Source organism: Sapajus apella, unplaced genomic scaffold (genome assembly GCF_009761245.1).
Source record: "Sapajus apella isolate SASKATOON/1434 unplaced genomic scaffold, GSC_monkey_1.0 scaffold14, whole genome shotgun sequence".
Lineage (NCBI taxonomy): Eukaryota > Metazoa > Chordata > Mammalia > Primates > Cebidae > Sapajus > Sapajus apella.
In genome coordinates, this window is record NW_022436954.1 from 10,344,678 (window position 1) to 10,361,541 (window position 16,864).

Here is a 16,864-nt window from a genome sequence, read left to right on the forward strand (position 1 = left end):
CAGGCAGTTTAGGGAGAGGCCCAGAGCAGGGGCCCCAGCTGCATACTCTCATGGCCTGGGCAGCTTACCAAGAAAAACCTTTTGCCCTCTGCAAAACTGATCCAGCCTGTGGGCCTACTAGGAACCTTGGCACAGGAAACTCCTCAGCTGGATGGTGAAGGGGAGGGCAGGCGAGTCTTCTCAGGGTGCCCACCCACCCCAAGACATCGCAGGGAAGGGGTGCCCCTCCCCCCAGCAAGCACACACATTTCCAGCAGTGCTAGCCCTTCCTACGTTTTGAAACGGAAGCATGCCTTCCTCATTCCTCCCCCTGCCAGAGGGAAGGGCACCTGGTTCCAGCCTGCCTTTACAGCTTTCCCCTCTGCGAGCTTCACACTGCCCCCACAGGGAGAAGTCGGGAGGCGGAGATGAACGACAGAAATGGGTCTAGCAGTAGAGGACACACTGAAGCGATCCAGACTTCGAGTAAATACATTTTATTCAGAACAAGATAATAAAATAGCGTGCACTTTATTTAAAACCAACCAAGCGCTGATAAAAATATATATCACTGCAGCTGTGATTCCACATCAAACCTGAACAGTAAGAATTGGGCATTTACTCTTCACATCATGTGACAGGCCTGGCAGAGGAGGACACCCACCTCCACCAGAGCCTCAAAGGAAGAAGTGGCTCCTGACCACCAAGATGGGGCACCATGGTGGAAAGGGGCAGCTGGCAGCTCACCCTGCTCTCCGCAGACCACTGGAAGGAAGAGGAGCTGCCTGCGTTCCTCCTGGGCTGCTAGAGCGGGCACGGGTCAGTAGCTCCTTCTTGGTTGCAGGGAGTGGAGCGACGGGAGAGAATTACATGCAGTTGTGCAGACAAGAAGGCGGGTGGGTCCTCCTTCCTCCTTCCGGGTCTCTGAAACCCCCACAGCGCATATGATGCCTGGCAAGGTCCCACTTGCAGGCACATGCCTGCAAAGCAGCAGCCACCTTTGGCTTTGGCTGACGGGGAATCAAGATTCTAAGAGTGACTGCTCTTTTCTTGACACAAAGCAGACACAGAGCACTTTCCTACAGACAGTACGGCAGAGGGCCCGGCTGGCTCGGATTAAGGCACTTATAACAGACACAAGGTACATCCTCCTTTCCCCCCAGCCCCCGCAGGTCTCAGGGGACCCGGTTTCTCTCCTCCCACTTTATCCTCAGGTCCCATCACCCCTGCCCTTCCCCAGTGCTGGGCCCTGAAGAGGACAGGAGCATGCCTTAAAGGACCATGGTTTGGTGGGAGTACAGGGTAGGAGGAAGAGGAACACAAGAAGGGAGCTGGAGACTGGGCCAGGGAGCAACTTCAGAAGGACAGGAGAGCAAGAGCCAAGGCAGCAGCAGAGGGAAGCCAGTTCAGTCACGAGAGACCAATGGCAGTGATGTTTGCTGGCGCAGATGCAGAAGCCAGAAGGGAGGCCCCTCCAACCTTCCCTGGTGAGGCAGGCTGGGAGCAGAGAAAGGGTTAAGAGAGCCAATCCCAGACAGAGGACCTCAGAAGACAGGGCTGAAAACGACTGGCAAGGGGAATGGCCTTTCTCTTTTTCTCTTGGCTAGGCGGGCTGGGGCAGGGATCAAGGTTCTGAAGGTTCGGAGACAGGGCAAGAAAAGGGCAGGGGGCTGGCAGGAGGGCTGTGTGGCCCTGAAGCAGCTCAGCTCTTTGGTATGACACGGGAGGTGCGCGGGGCATCCTGCTCACTCCTCCTCTACGCTGCGGGCCCCCTTGGCTGCTCGCCTCTGGCGCCAGCGCAGCTCCTCCACCTGGCGCTCCAACCCTCGCACCTTGGCCTCCAGTTGGGCCCCAGAGGCCCGGGAGCCAGTGAGCCGGCTCAGCAGGGCGTAGAGGATCAGCAAGGCCAGGAGCAGCACAGCCCGGGTGGAAGGGTCGGGCACCGACCTCACCAGGGCCACAAAGCCGGCCAGGAAGATGACAAGCTTCAGGCCCCATAGGATCCGCCCCAGCAAAGCCAAGACCAAACCGAGGAGCAGGGACACCAGCCAGTAGATGACCAGGGCCCCTGCTCCCCACAGCAGGAAGGTCTGGACCTGGTCAGGGCTGAGCTTCAGGCCCTGGGCGAGGTAATCACCTGGAAGCCAAGAGAGTCACAGAGTCAGCCAACCTGGAGGAGTGGTGAGGGGAGAGCGGGGCCAGCGCCGAAAGGGTGGGAAGTACTGGCCGCACTGCAAAGGAGCAGGCTGTCCCCGCAGACTTAGAGTAATAGGGGTTGGAATCTCAGCTCTGATTCTTGCTGGCTGAGACCTTGAATAGATAACTTGCTTTTGTTGAGCTGCATTTACTAAATGGGAACAATTCTACTGCCTCCCTAGGCTGTGGCTGGCAATTAAATGAGATACTACAGCTCAGCACGATGCCTGATAGGAAGTGAACAACTGGCACATGGTGGTGGTGGCAGTAGTTCTTTTTTGGGGGGGTCTGGGTGGGACAGGGTCTTGCTTTGTCACCCAGGCTGGAGTGCAGTGGCGTAATCTGGGCTCACTGCAACCTCCACTGGGTTCAAGCGATCCTCCCACCTCAGCTGCCAAGTAGCCAGGACCACAGACACCGCTACCATGCTTGGCTAATTTTTTTTTAATAGAGATAAAGTCTCACTATATTGCCCAGGCTGGTCTCAAACTTCTGGCCTCAAGTGGCCCTCCTGCTTTGGCCTCCCAAAGTGCTAGGATAATAGGTGTGGGCCACCACGCCTGGCCATAGTAGTTCTCGGCTTGCTTTTAGGCCACGTCTCTGTGGAAACCTGGGAAGGGTAAAGCAGCTTGGGGAAAAGGCTAGACCCCGACAAAGATGAACTCCCACAAGTAGGAAAGTACAGGCAAAGCTCCGGCTGACTACCCAGTGCTCCAATACTTACCAGCAAGCCCCAAGGCATTCAGCAGCTGTGCCACGATCCCAGACAGAGCAAAGAAGGCCACAGAAATGGCTGATGACATGGCCCACATGACTTGGGACGATGACTGTGGAAACAACATGGAGTGAGATTATAATTAACAACGCTCCTCGCCATCAGGCCTGATCACCGTTGTCCAGGCAAGGACTGCGGGAATGTCTCCGACCTGTTTCTCACCCAGTGGTGACGGGCCTTGGGCCTGGCTGAGGGGTCCCTTCCACATCCACCTTCTAGTGTACAGGGATGGCCAACAGGCCATCTCTCCCCTTCCTGAATGGGAAACCGGGGCATCTGGGACTTAATTTAACTGCTCTGCTGGGATACTCTGGAGGGAGTAGTATGTGGTGTACTTTGTGTGAATGACAGAGACAATCAAATACTTTTAGTAGTCACCCTATAAAACTGGAGCCCTGTTAGCTGTCCAGGGAGTCATGAAGGTGCGTGGAGAACATCTGTAAAGGGACAGGATGTTTCAGTGAAAAAAGAGCCTATCAGCTAGACTAGATTACAGATTTAATAAATGACTGTCTCAGCCCTTCAGTCCAGCCTATCAAAAGTATGTGATACCATGCTTGGGAGGCCACTAGGTAAAAAAGACAACCCTGCCTTAGGCTCCCAATAAGCCCACCCCACCTCTAGAGGTAAAGGAATGGATTGAGGACTTGGTATTTTGCCATTTCAAGATTCGAGGTCAGATTTAGACCAAAGTGAGACTCTACAGTCACCCAGTAACATGGTTTATAAAGATGGCTCATTTCCCAGCCTTTCTGGCAAAGAAAGGGCAGGAGTCAGGAAAAGATAGGGATGGGGCTAAAAGGCCCAAGGATAGAAATAAAATAACGAGGAATTCAAAGGCAAAGACTGTGTGGCTACTTTTTGTGGAATTTGGGACTCTCTGGACCAGGGAAGATGTGGAACCAAGATAAGGTGGCCGATACCAACCTCTCTTTGATTTTTCCTCAATGTGTGTAGTCACCCAGGGACTACCTTCCTTACCTCTGCTACTACGTGCATGGTCTCCGGCCCAATCCAGGCATCCGCGGTCCCCCGCACAGACTGACCTATCTGGGTCAGGAAATCAACTGGGGCCTCTTTCTTCTTCTTCTGCTGGCCTGGTGGTGCAAAGTCTCGATGGGACTGGGCCAGTGCTGAGTGGAGGAGGATGAGGGCCACGAGGACAATCAGGATGGCTTTGAACAGATGCTTTCCCCATGATGAACGGATGCCTGAGGCTGCCATGACTGGGTCTGCCAGGAGAGGAGCACATGGTGAGCTGAGTGCCATGGTACACACTCTCACCCTCCCAGCTCTGATTATCCCAACATCTTCCTCCACCCCTGCCCCCAGCAAGCATCAAGCTAACCCTGGAAAGAAAGCGCTGTTAGCTGACAGAGGAAGGACTGGGACTTCCAATTTAAGCTGGGCACAACCATCTGACTCACAGGTTCCTCTTTCACATTCTTTACCACTTGCATGTTAATTAACTGGCAAGTATTATTCAACACTTTAGAGTGGGTGAGAAGATCTCTCTAAGGTTTGTGCCAGTTCTAAAAATCTGAGGGCCTGTCCCTGTATCGTAGGTGCTATGGGCATAAAAGAATTATGACACTCGATAAATGTTCTGTCCCAAGAAGCTTATAATCTACTTAAGATAAAGCTGATATAAAAAACAACTTAAAAATAGCACACAAGTAAGATTACTGCCATATAATGGTATAAAGAAAAGTGCTCAGTTATGTGCGCCAACAAGAATAACTGCACATACGCCATCTTCTCTGCAGGACCTTCATGTGAAGCGGCTTTTATGCTCCTGGCACCTACTGGTACAGGTGAGAAGAAACTCAGACTCAGAAGTTCAGCATTTTCCCATGGTCACTGGGCTACACAGGAAGGCCAGCATTTGAACCCAAGCGTCTGCTTCCAAATCCCGTCTTCATTAGGTGTCAAGCTATAACATGGGTCTCAACCATGGCGGCTCACTAGAATCACCTGGAAGCTTCACAAGTGACTGATGTCTGTGTCCAAGCCTGGAGCTTCTGATGTCATTGTCTGGGTGTGGCCTAGCCTTACACCTGCAAAAGCTCCCTAGGTGGCTCCACGTGCAAAGTTGAGAACCACTGATACAGAGTGACCGCACGCCCCCAACCCCAATGTAGGTGCTATGGTTTGAAGAACAAAACTCATGCTCAAGTTTAACTGTCCTTGGACTCCCTGCAGAGCCTGGGAGCTCCCAGCCCAGCCAAGGATGTTGGATCTTGTGGTCCTCAGCACTTCTTTGCCACTCCATCCCCCTCAATAAAATAGTTTGACCACTTCCCCACCAAAAAAAAAAAAAGAAAGAAATTTAATTGCCACAATGATGGTATTAAAAGGTGGGACCTTCAATAGCTGATTAGGTCACGAGGGCTCAGCCCTCATGAATGGATTAATGCCGTTATCTTGGGAGTGGCTTAGTTATTATAGGAGTGGAGCTCCTGAGGAAAAGGATGACTTTGGCCTGATTTCCTCTCTGTCTCAAGTGCTGGGTTCTGCCTTCTGCCTTGTGCCTTCTGCCATATGATGACCTTTGCCGGAAGCCAGCGCCATGCCCTTAGACTTCTCAGCCTCCGGAACTGTGACCCTAATGACTTTCTGTTCATTATAAACTACCCAGTCAGTGGTATTCTGTTACAGCAAGCAGAAAATGGACTATGACAGTAGGCACAGGTATAATGAACAACCTTTAAAGAAAAATATGATTAATAAAAAGCTAACATTCAGCCAGGTCCTGCCATGCACCACCTAGCTCATTCAATGGCCACAACAGGCCATCACATAGGTGTTGCTATTATCCCCCATTTTATGGATGAAGTAACTGAGGCAGGTTAAGTAATGAGTGGGGGAACCAGCATTTGAATCCAGGTACATCTGACATTGGACCCCTCACATACAGCAACTCTGCTGTATTGTCTCCAGCTAAGTCTCAGAAGTGATTTAGAAAGTCATACAGGCTAAAGGCCAGGCACGGCGGCTCACTCCTGTAATCCCAACACTTTGGGAGGCTGAGGTGGGAGGACTGCTTGAGCCCAGGAGTTTGAGAGCAGCCTGGGCAACCTAGAGAGATCCTGTCTCTACCAAAAGAAAAAAAAAAAAAAGAATAAATAAATTAGCCAGGGAGATGATCCAAGATGGCCGAATAGGAATAGCTCCAGAGTGCAGTTTCCAGCAAGAGCAATGCAGAGGATGAGTGCCCACCACATTTCTAAACAAATTTTCACTGCCCACAGACCAGCATATTCCCAGGCCGAAAAACGCCACGAGTTTTCACCACGGCCGTTTCAGAAAGCTGGTGCTGGGTTGGTGCACAGAAACTCACACAAATCTGGGTGGCCATTTCAACTGGCGCCTGGAACACCTAGGAGACAGAGCTGCTCATTCAACTGAAAGGGAGGGGGCAGAGACAGGGAGCCAGGCAATCTGGCTCGGAGGGTGCCACCCTCTGAAATGCTCTGGATTGAGAGTTTCGCAGCAAGTGCAATAGGACCCAGGATGGTTCTGCTCAGTGAAGGGAAGGGTGACGACCACTGAACCAGTCCACCCAGCAGCTGGGCAGAGCCTGCAGCAGCTCAGCAACACCTCTGCTGGCAGACTGTGACTAGGCTACTCCGTGTGGGGCAGGGCATCTGAGAAAAAAGGTAGCAGCATGACAGGAACTTATAAATAAGGCTGACCTTCCTAGGACAGAGCACCTGGGAAAAGAGGCGGTTATGAGTTCCACTGCAGCAGACTTAAAGGTACCTGCTCAGCAGCTCTGCATGGAATAACGGAGCTCCCAGCACCACACTGGAGCTCCTATAAGGGACAGACTGTCTCCTAAAGCAGCTCCCTGACCCCCGTATACCCAAAGAGACATCTCATAAAGGAGAGCTCAGGCCAACATCTGTCAGGTACCCTTCTGGGACGAAGACAACGGAGGAAGAAACTGGCAGCAACCCTTACTGTTCTGCAGACCCCACAGGTGATCCCAAGGCAAGTAGGGTTTGGAGTGGACCTCCAGCAGTCCTGCAGCAGAGGGGCCTGACTGTTAGAAGGAAAACTAAGAAACAGAAAGAAATAACTTCATCATCAACAAAAAGGAAATCCACTCAGAGACCCCATCCAAAAGTCACCAACTACAAAGACCACAGGTAGATAAAGCCACTAAGATGGGAAGAAACCAGCACAAAAAGGATGAAAACACCAAAAACCAGAATACCTCTCCTCTTCCAAAGAATCAGAACTCCTCACAAGCTAGGGATCAAAGATGGATGGAGAATGAATCTGATGAATTGACAGAAATAGGCTTCAGAAGGTGGGTAATAACAAACTTCTCAGAGCTAAAAGAACATGTGCCAACCCAATGCAAAGAAACTAAGAACCTAGAAAAAAGGTTAGATGCGATGCTAACTAGAATAAACAGTTTAGAGAAGAATATAAACGACTTGATGGAGCTGAAAAACACAGCATGAGAACTTCACAAAGCATATACAAGTTTCAATAGCCGAATAGACCAAGCAGGAGAAAGGATATCAGAGACTGAAGATCAACTCAATGAAATTAAACAAGAAGGCAACAATAGAGAAAAAAGAGTGAAAAGAAATGAACAAAGCCTCCAAGAAATATGGGATTATGTGAAAAGACCTAATCGACATTTGATATGTGTACCTGAATGTGATGGCGAGAATGAATCCAAGGTGGAAAATACTCTTCAGGATATTATCCAGGGGAACTTCCCCAACCTAGCAAGCCAGGACACCACTCAAGTCCAGGAAATACAGAGAACACCACAAAGATATTCCTCAAGAAGAGCAACGACAAGGCACATAATCGTCAGATTCACCAGGGTTGAAATGAAGGAAAAAATGCTAAGGGCAGCCAGAGAGAAAAAGTTGGGTTACCCACAAAGGGAAGCCCATCAGACTCACAGTGGATCTCACGGTAGAAACCCTACAAGCCAGAGGAGAGTGGGGGACCATATTCAACATACTTAAAGAAAAGAACTTTCAACTTAGAATTTCATATCCAGCCAAACTAAGCTTCATAAGCGAAGGAGAAAGAAAATCCTTTATGGACAAGCAATTGCTCAGAGATTTTGTCACCACCAGGCCTGCCTTACAAGAGCTCCTGAAAGAAGCACTAAACATAGAAAGGAACAACCAGTACCAGCCACTCCAAAAACATAACAAATGGTAAAGACCATCGACACAATGGAAAAAATGTGTCAACTAATGGGCAAAACATCCAGCTAGCATCAAAATGGCAGGATCAAATTCACACATAACAATATAAACCTTAAATGTAAATGGGCTAAATGCCCCAATCAACACAGACTGGCAAATTGAATAAAAAGTCAAGACCCATCAGTGTCCTGTATTCAGGAAACACATCTCACATGCAAGGACACACATAGGCTCAAAATAAAGGGATAGAGGAAGATTTATCAAGCAAATGGAGAGTGAAAAAAAGCAGGAGTTGCAATACTAGTCTCTGATAAAATGGACTTTAAACCAACGAAGATCAAAAGAGACAAAGAAGGGCATTACATAATGGTAAAAGGATCGATGCATCAAGAAGAGCTAATGATCCTAAATATATACACACCCAATACAGGAGCACCCAGATACATAAAGCAAGTTCTTAACGACCTACAAAGAGACTTAGACTCCCACACAATAATAGTGGGAGACTTTAACACTCCACTGTCAATATATTAGACAGATCAACGAGACAGAAAATTGACAAGGACATCCAGGACTTGAAATCAGATCTGGACCAAGCAGACCCAATAGACATCTACAGAAACCTCCACCCCAAATCCACAGAATATACATTATTCTGAGCACCACATTACACCCACTCTAAAATTGACCACATAATTGTAAGTAAATCACTCCTCAGCAAATGCAAGTCTCTCAGACCACAGTACAATCAGATTAGAACTCAGAATTAAGAAACTAACTCAGAACCGCACAGCTTCACGGAAACTGAACAACTGGCTCCTGAACGTTGACTGGATAAACAATAAAATGAAGGTGGAAATAAAAATGTTCTTTGAAACCAACAAAAATGAAGACACAACATACCAGAATCTCTGGGATACATTTAAAGCAGTGTCTAGAGGAAAATTTATAGCAATAAATGCCCACATGAGAAGCAAGGAAAGATCTAAAATCAACACCCTACCGTTAAAATTGAAAGAGCTAGAAGAGCAAGATCAAAAAACCTCAAAAGCTAGCAGAAGACAAGAAATAACTAAGACCAGAGCAGAACTGAGGGAGATAGACTCACAAAAAACCCTTCAAAGAATCAATAAATCCAGGAGCTGGTTTTTTGAAAAGATCAAAATAGACCGTTAACCAGATTAATAAAAAAGAAAAGGGAGAAGAATCAAATAGATGCAACAAAAAATGATAAAGGGAATTTCACCACTGATTCCACAGAAATACAAACTACAATCAGAGATTACCACAAACAACTCTATGCACATAAACCAGTAAACCTGGAAGAAATGGATAAATTCCTGGACACTTGCACTCTCCCAAGCCTAAACCAGGAAAAAGCTGAAACCCTGAATAGACCAATGACAAGGGCTGAAGTTGAGGCAGCAATTAATAGCCTACCACCCAAAAAAAGTCCAGGTCCAGACGGGTTCACAACTGAATTCTACCAGATGTACAAAGAGGAGCTGGCACCATTCCTTCTGAAACTATTCCAAACAATACAAAAAGAGAGAATCCTTCCCAAATCATTTTATGAGACCAACATCATCCCGATACCAAAACCTGGCAGAGATTCAACAAAAAAAGAAAACTTCAGGCCAATATCCATGATGAACATAGATGCAAAAATCTTCAACAGAATACTGGCAAACTGATTGCAATAGCACATCAAAAACCTTATCCATCACAATCAAGTAGGCTTCATTCCAGGGATGCAAGGCTGGTTCAACATACGCAAGTATATAAACGTAATTCGCCACATAAACAGAACCAAAGACAAAAACCGCATGATTATCTCAATAGATGCAGAGAAGGCCTTTCACAAAATTCAACAGCCCTTTATGCTAAAAACTCTCAATAAACTAAGTATTGAAGGAAAATATCTCAAAACAATAAAAGCTATTTACGACAAACCCACAGCCAATATCATAATGAATGGGCAAAACCTGGAAGCATTCCCTTTGAAATCTGGTACTAGACAAGGATGCCCTCTCTCACCACTCCTATTCAATATAGTATTGGAAGTTCTAGCCAGAGCAATCAGGTAAGAAAAAGAAATAAAGGGTATTCAATTAGGAAAAGAGGAAGTCAAATTGTCTCTATTTGCAGATGACATGATTGTATATTTAGAAGACCCCATCATCTCAGCCCAAAATCTCCTTAAACCGATAAGCAACTTCAGCAGTCTCAGGATACAAAATCAATGTGCAGAAATCACAGGCATTCCTATACACCAATAACAGACTGACAGAGAGCCAAATCAAGAATGAACTGCCATTCACAATTGCTAAAAAAGAATAAAACACCTAGGAATACACCTAACAAAGGATGTAAAGGACCTCTTCAAGGAGAACTACAAACCACTGCTCAACGAAATAAGAGAGGACATAAACAGATGGAGAAACATTCCATGTTCATGGTTAGGAAGAATCAATATCATGAAAATGGCCATACTGCCCAAAGTAATTTACAGATTCAATGCTATCCCCATCAAGCTACCAATGACCTGCTTCACATAACTAGAAAAAACCACCTGAAACTTCATATGGAACCAAAAGAACGCCTGCATAGCCAAGTCAATCCTAAGCAAAAAGAACAAAGCTGGAGGCATCACGCTACCTGATTTCAAGCTAAACTACAAGGCTACAGTAATCAAAACAGCATGGTACTGGTACCAAAACAGAGATATAGACCAATGGAACAGAACAGAGGCCCTGGAGGCAACGCCATACATCTACAACCATCTGATTTTTGGCAAACCTGACGAAAACAAGCAATGGGGAAAGGATTCCTTGTTTAATAAATGGTGTTGGGAAAACTGGCTAGCAGTGTACAGAAAGCAGAAACCCCTTCCTGACATCTTACACTAAAATTAACTCCAGATGGATTAAAGACTTAAACATAAGACCTAACACCATAAAAACCCTAGAAGAAAACCTAGGAAAAACCATTCAGGATATAGGCATAGGCAAGGACTTCATGACTAAAACACCAAAAGCATTGGCAACAAAAGTCAAAATAGACAAATGGGACGTAATTAAACTCCAGAGCTTCTGTACAGCGAAAGAAACAATCATTAGAGTGAACCGGCAACCAACAGAATGGGAAAAAATGTTTGCAATCTACCCATCTGACAAAGGGTTAATATCCAGAATCTACAAAGTACTAAAACAGATTTACAAGAAAAAAAACAAACAAGCCCATTCAAAAGTGGGAGAAGGATATGAAAAGACACTTTTCAAAAGAAGATGTATATGAGGCCAACAAACATATGAAAAAAATGCTCATCATCACTGGTCATTAGAGAAATGCAAATCAAAACCACATCGAGATACTACCTCACACCAGTTAGAATGGCGATCATTAAAAAATCTGGAGACAACAGATGCTGGAAAGGATGTGGAGAAATAGGAACACTTTTACACTGTTGGTGGGAGTGTAAACTAGTTCAACCATTGTGGAAGTCAGAGTGGCGATTCCTCAAGGACCTAGAAATAGAAATTCCATTTGACCCAGCAATCCCATTACTGGGTATATACCCAAAGGATTATAAATCATTCTATTATAAAGACACATGCACATGTATGTTCATAGTGGCACTGTTTACAATAGCAAAGACCTGGCACCAACCCAAATGCCCATCAACGATAGATTGGACAAGGAAAATGTGCCACATATACACCATGGAATACTATGCAGCCATAAAAAATGTGATTTTGTGTCCTTTGTAGGGACATGGATGAATGTGGAAAGCATAATTCTCAGCAAACTGACACAAGAACAGAAAATCAAACACCGCATGTTCTCACTGATAGGCGGGTGTTGAACAATGAGAACACATGAACACAGGAAGGGGAGCATCACACATGGGGTCTATTATGGGGGGCCAAGGGACGGACAGCAGGGGGATATGTTGGGGAGGGATAACATGGGGCAAAATGCCAGATGTAGGTGACGGGGATGGAGGCAGCAAACCACACTGCCATGTGCATACCTATGCAACAATCCTGCATGATCTGCACATGTACCCCAGAACCTAAAGTACAATAAAAAATAAAAAAATAAAATTGTTTAAAAAAATAAATTAGCCAGGTATGGTGGTGTGTGCCTGTACTCCCAGCTACTTGGGAGTCTAAGGCAGAAGGATCACTTGAGCCCAGGAGGTCACAGCTGCAGTGAGCTGTGATCATGCCACTGTACCCTATCCTGGGCGACAGAGCAAGACTCTAAAAAAAAGTCACACAACAGATTATTCATGAGTTAAAATAAACTTGGCATCTACCAATCATCTCAGTGAATTACTGGTGAAAATTACCTAACAACTTTGTGCTCTCTGCTCCGGTCTTGACTGTAACACAATGCCATAGACAAGTTAAGACCCCACAAGTACCAGCTCATCGAAGCCGGTAAGGATCGGCCAAGAAAAAAGGACGCAAGTTCACCTTTTATTTGTCACTGTGCTTGAGAAATGTCAGCACCGGCAAATTCCCTGTTCTCCTCCAGGCTCAGAAAGGAACCTGGAGCTCCAGATGTTTTCATGATTCAGATCTGATGATCAGAGGCTAAGCCATGCCCTAGAGGTAGGAGCAGTTAGGTTCTGGAAGTTTTTGCAATTACCCAGGCACTCAGGGAGTTGACCATAAATCCAGAGCCATGAGGATGGAAGACACGGAAGAGAAGGCTGTCCCCATTCTTGTTTAGTGGGAAGGAGGAGTCTAGGAAAGGGTCCTAAAAATACTACATTTAGGGTACGTTCTGGCCCAGAAACAGCAGCTCTAAGTCCCTCCTGAGGTCTGGAGGGTCAAGCAAGGCAGAAAAATATGCAATTCATGAGAAGGCCCTCAGGCTGGGAAAGGCTTCTACTCTCTTTGGCACAAATCAAGAACCAGATGGTTCCTGCCTGCCCATGGTCAGAGATGAGGAAAGCACTGGTCATTCCTGAGCCATCTGGGCCATGACCATGCTGGGGACTTAAAGAGCAGGGTTGCTATCTTGGGTTGGATCCTTTATCCAAGGACCTCCACAAGGAGGGATCAAATGTCCTCTCCTCCGCCCCAGGAGGTTAGGGTGCCATGAGCTGTTCCTCCCACAGCAGCCTGCCTTGTTCTGTGCCAGCCTCAGCCTTCCAGTGGCCACCTGCCCCAGTTAAGGGAGCTAGGAGACCTTGAAATAAGCCCTCTACCAGTGAGGGTGGCATCGTCATGCCAGCTGATGTTCTGAAGTGCACCAGAAACCAAATCAAACAGGACTGTGTAGTATACCCTGTGGAGATAATGAGTGCGGAGAGTGGCTGGCTGGTCTGCTTTTTCAAATTCTTTTTTTTTTTTTTTTCCGAGACGGAGTCTCGCTCTGTTGCCCAGGCTGGAGTGCAATGGCATGATCTCGGCTCACTGCAACCTCCGCCTCCTCGGTTCAAGCAATTCTGCTGCCTCAGCCTCCAGAGTAGCTGGGACTACAGGTGCCTGCCACCATGCCCGGCTAAGTTTTGTATTAGTAGAGACAGGGTGTCACCATATTGGCCAGGCTGGTCTCAAACTCCTGACCTCATGATCCGCCCCCCTCGGCCTCCCAAAGTGCTGGGATTACAGGCGTGAGCCACCGCGCACAGCCTCAAATTATATTTAACACGTTTCCTTCTCATTTTTGTCCAGATGAATCTCAGGCAGTATGGACTCACTGCCATTATGCCTCCTCATTTTGGCCTAATCAAATAATTTGACTAAAGGCGTGGAAACAGTCTCAGCCTCTCAGAGGAGGAAGCATGTCTTAAGCTTCTTCACCTTCTGCAATGCCTGGCCTCAGACAAATAATAGGCACTCAATAACAACTAATAATAATAATTGTATACATGTATGTTATAAAATTGTATACATATATGTTATAATAATTTTTGTGTGGTGCTTTACAATTTACAAAGTGCTTGTTATTTCATCACTTCGTTTAATTCTAGCAACTATCTTTTAAGGTATTATTACCCTCCTTCATTTTACTCAGAAAAGTATGGCTTAGAGAGGCTGAGTGACTTATCCAAGCTCACACAGCAGAGCTGGGACTTGACTCCAGTACCCAGGATCTCAATCTTGCCTTTTTGCTTGTCCCATAGCCGTGTGCTGCTTTGATAAGACACAGTCCCTGCCCTCAAGGAGCTGAAGTTTATCAACAAGCTCAAAGTGGAAGGACATCCAGGCTCCTCGGAGGGAACACATACCAGGAGATCATCTGCCTTCTGGGCTTACAGGCCATAGTTTTGTACCAAGAGGTATGAGAGGACAGCAGAAGGTGGGGGATAAAACCTGTCACTTCTGCTCGGCAGCTGCAATATGGCTCAGGTGGGTCTGCAGAGCCCAGCCTCGCTGGGGAAACAGCTTTACTTACTGTGTTAGTGAGAAGGCACCACTGCGAATGTTTACTGTGGTTTGCTGCAAGGGTAGGGTGGGGCATTTTGCGCCCCCCTCCCCCCCATCAAGGCGCCTTCCTCCTCTTCTCTTTCCTTCTGTTAGTTTCATTTCATGCTATGAATCACCAGGTAGCAAGAGAGGCGGCAAAAAGTGCCCTCTGCCGGCTCTGACTGTCCAGCCGCAGCTGATAGCTGCCCCTAAGGAGCGGCAGTTCTCAATTCTGGCTGCCCATCCGAGCCGGCTGTGCAGTCCGTTCAACGAGGATGTCTGCCCCACCCAGGGCTACTCACTCAGACTCTTCCAGAGGGGCTCAGCCCTTTGTTTTGCAAAGCTCCCTAGGAATTTCTGATGCATAGCCAGCACCTCAGGGAAAAGTCTACTCTAAGCAAAGCTTCAAAAGTGCAGCAGCTGTAAAGGACTCCAGACTTCCATTCCAGGCTCAAGCGTGCCAGACTAGAAGCCACTACTTTTACGCCTGTTATTTCACCTCCTGAGTTGCAGTCTCCTCAAACGTAAAAGGGAGTGAAGCCGGGTTAAGAGTAGCTGCAATGAGTGAAGATATTTCTGCAGCAAGAGCTTTGTGAACTATTACCACTGACTGTATATCCTAGCATAATTTCGCAGCTTATCAACCTATCTTTCCAATTAGACTGAGCGCCTCCCGGTTAAATTTGACATCTTGGAACCCCCAGCACCTAGTAGGAAAGATGACTAATAAATGCTTGTTAAATCAATATTAGCGACCCGCCAAGAAACCGTGAGGGTAGAAAGAGAAAGTCATGGAGAGGTGAGGAGGGAGGTTATTTTAATAGTAGATCCAAATATACAGCAGCCACACGAGAAGCACAGCTGAGTCTACAGGAAAGTACTAAACAGGGCGAAGCCGCCACTGCAGAGAATGAAGTCAGCGTCCTGGCAGGTTGGGGGCAGCTCCCACTAAACCCCTGACAGCTGCTGCCCAGCAACTGTTTGGGGGCAGGGCGACAGCAAAGGGGCAGCTTCCTGGCCGCCCCGCGCCCTTCCCAGCGCCCAACCTCCCGGAGACAGGGTGTCAGTGGCATGTGCTATTTCGAACGTCGCGTCCCCTGCCAAGCGCTGCGGGGTGGCGTCGCTGGCAAGAGATGAGGCGCGACCCAAGAGTTTGGGACCCCCCCGAGGGGCTCGAGCCGAGGCTGCAGGAGGCTGGGCGGTGGGTTGGGGCTTGGGGGCTCGGGCTTGGCGCTGGCCTGGTACCCACGCCACTGAGCCGCTCCACCTCCGCCGGACCTAGGAACCTTGCTACAACCCTCCTCTCCCCGGAAACGTGCGCTTTCCGGGTTGCCTAGAAACGACGCCCCCGGTTGCATAGCAACGAGGTTCCTGGTCCCCGGTTTGTTTCGCCTGCCGGGCGCGCGGACCCCTCCCCACTCGGACCCTCCAGGCCTCGCGGCTCTGCCTGGTCCCGCCTACAGCGGCTGCCGCCCACCCTTCCTGCGTGCTATCCCGCATTCCGGCCTCGGCCCGCACTCACCTTTCTCAGGCCACTGCTATCCTTCACGTGCGACTTCGCTAAAACGCGCCACCAAACCCGCGCCTCGACGCGGGGCGTTGGTTTACGGTCTGCGCATGCACAAGGCGGGAGGAGCTCGGAGACTAGCCGGCCTCCCTCCCAGCCGAAGCCGCTGCCGGAAGCGCATGCGCCTCGCCTGATCTATTGCGTTTCTTTTTCCCCACGCAAGCATTCCACCGAGAGAAGAATGGGATCGGAAGTTCCAGCTGGGAACGGAAGTCTCTGGCTTAAAAGGGGAAATAAGTGACTATATCTGGGCTGTAGAGTGGGTAAACTGGATGTTTGAACTCCGGGTGGAAGCTAATCCCGTTCTTGCCACCGCTTGGCATTTGGGGTAATGTAGTTCTCGGGCTACAAATGTTCCTTGGGGCGTTGTGGGAAATGTAGTTCTAACCGGGCTGCTAACCAGTACCTGGTTTTCCTAGAAACTTTTCGCGCTGAAAAGGCACAAAAGAGAAAGGTATTAAAGGAGCAATTAAAGGCACACTGCGTTTGGAAAACGCATGCGCTCCCCCAGAGAGCAAATTCATACCTGAACACAGCAGACTCCCAAATGTTAGAATTTTAGAGGAGAGGAACCAACTCCCACTCTCCTTTTCTGCCACAAAGGCGGTGATAGGGACAGGGGGTCAGATAAATGCTAAGTAGAAAAGGGCGGGTCCCTGGTGAAACCCCACCGTCAAGCCCAAAAGCCTGAAACTGCGGTCCAAAGTAGTAACTTCTATCCCTGTTTTTCTACTTGAAT

General features: G+C 48.0%; 1 protein-coding gene across 1 annotated transcript; it reads right to left on the reverse strand.

Annotated features, from left to right (window-relative positions):
• Positions 1–463: 463 nt before the first annotated feature.
• On the reverse strand, positions 464–16,469 carry TMEM109 (transmembrane protein 109). Its single transcript, XM_032283266.1, has 4 exons — positions 16,081–16,469; positions 3,932–4,182; positions 2,900–3,002; positions 464–2,116 (listed from the first exon to the last, which is right to left on the reverse strand). The coding sequence occupies exons 2-4, from the start codon at positions 4,172–4,174 to the stop codon at positions 1,725–1,727; spliced, it is 738 nt and encodes a 245-aa protein (XP_032139157.1). The 5' UTR covers positions 4,175–4,182; positions 16,081–16,469; the 3' UTR covers positions 464–1,724.
• Positions 16,470–16,864: the final 395 nt, after the last annotated feature.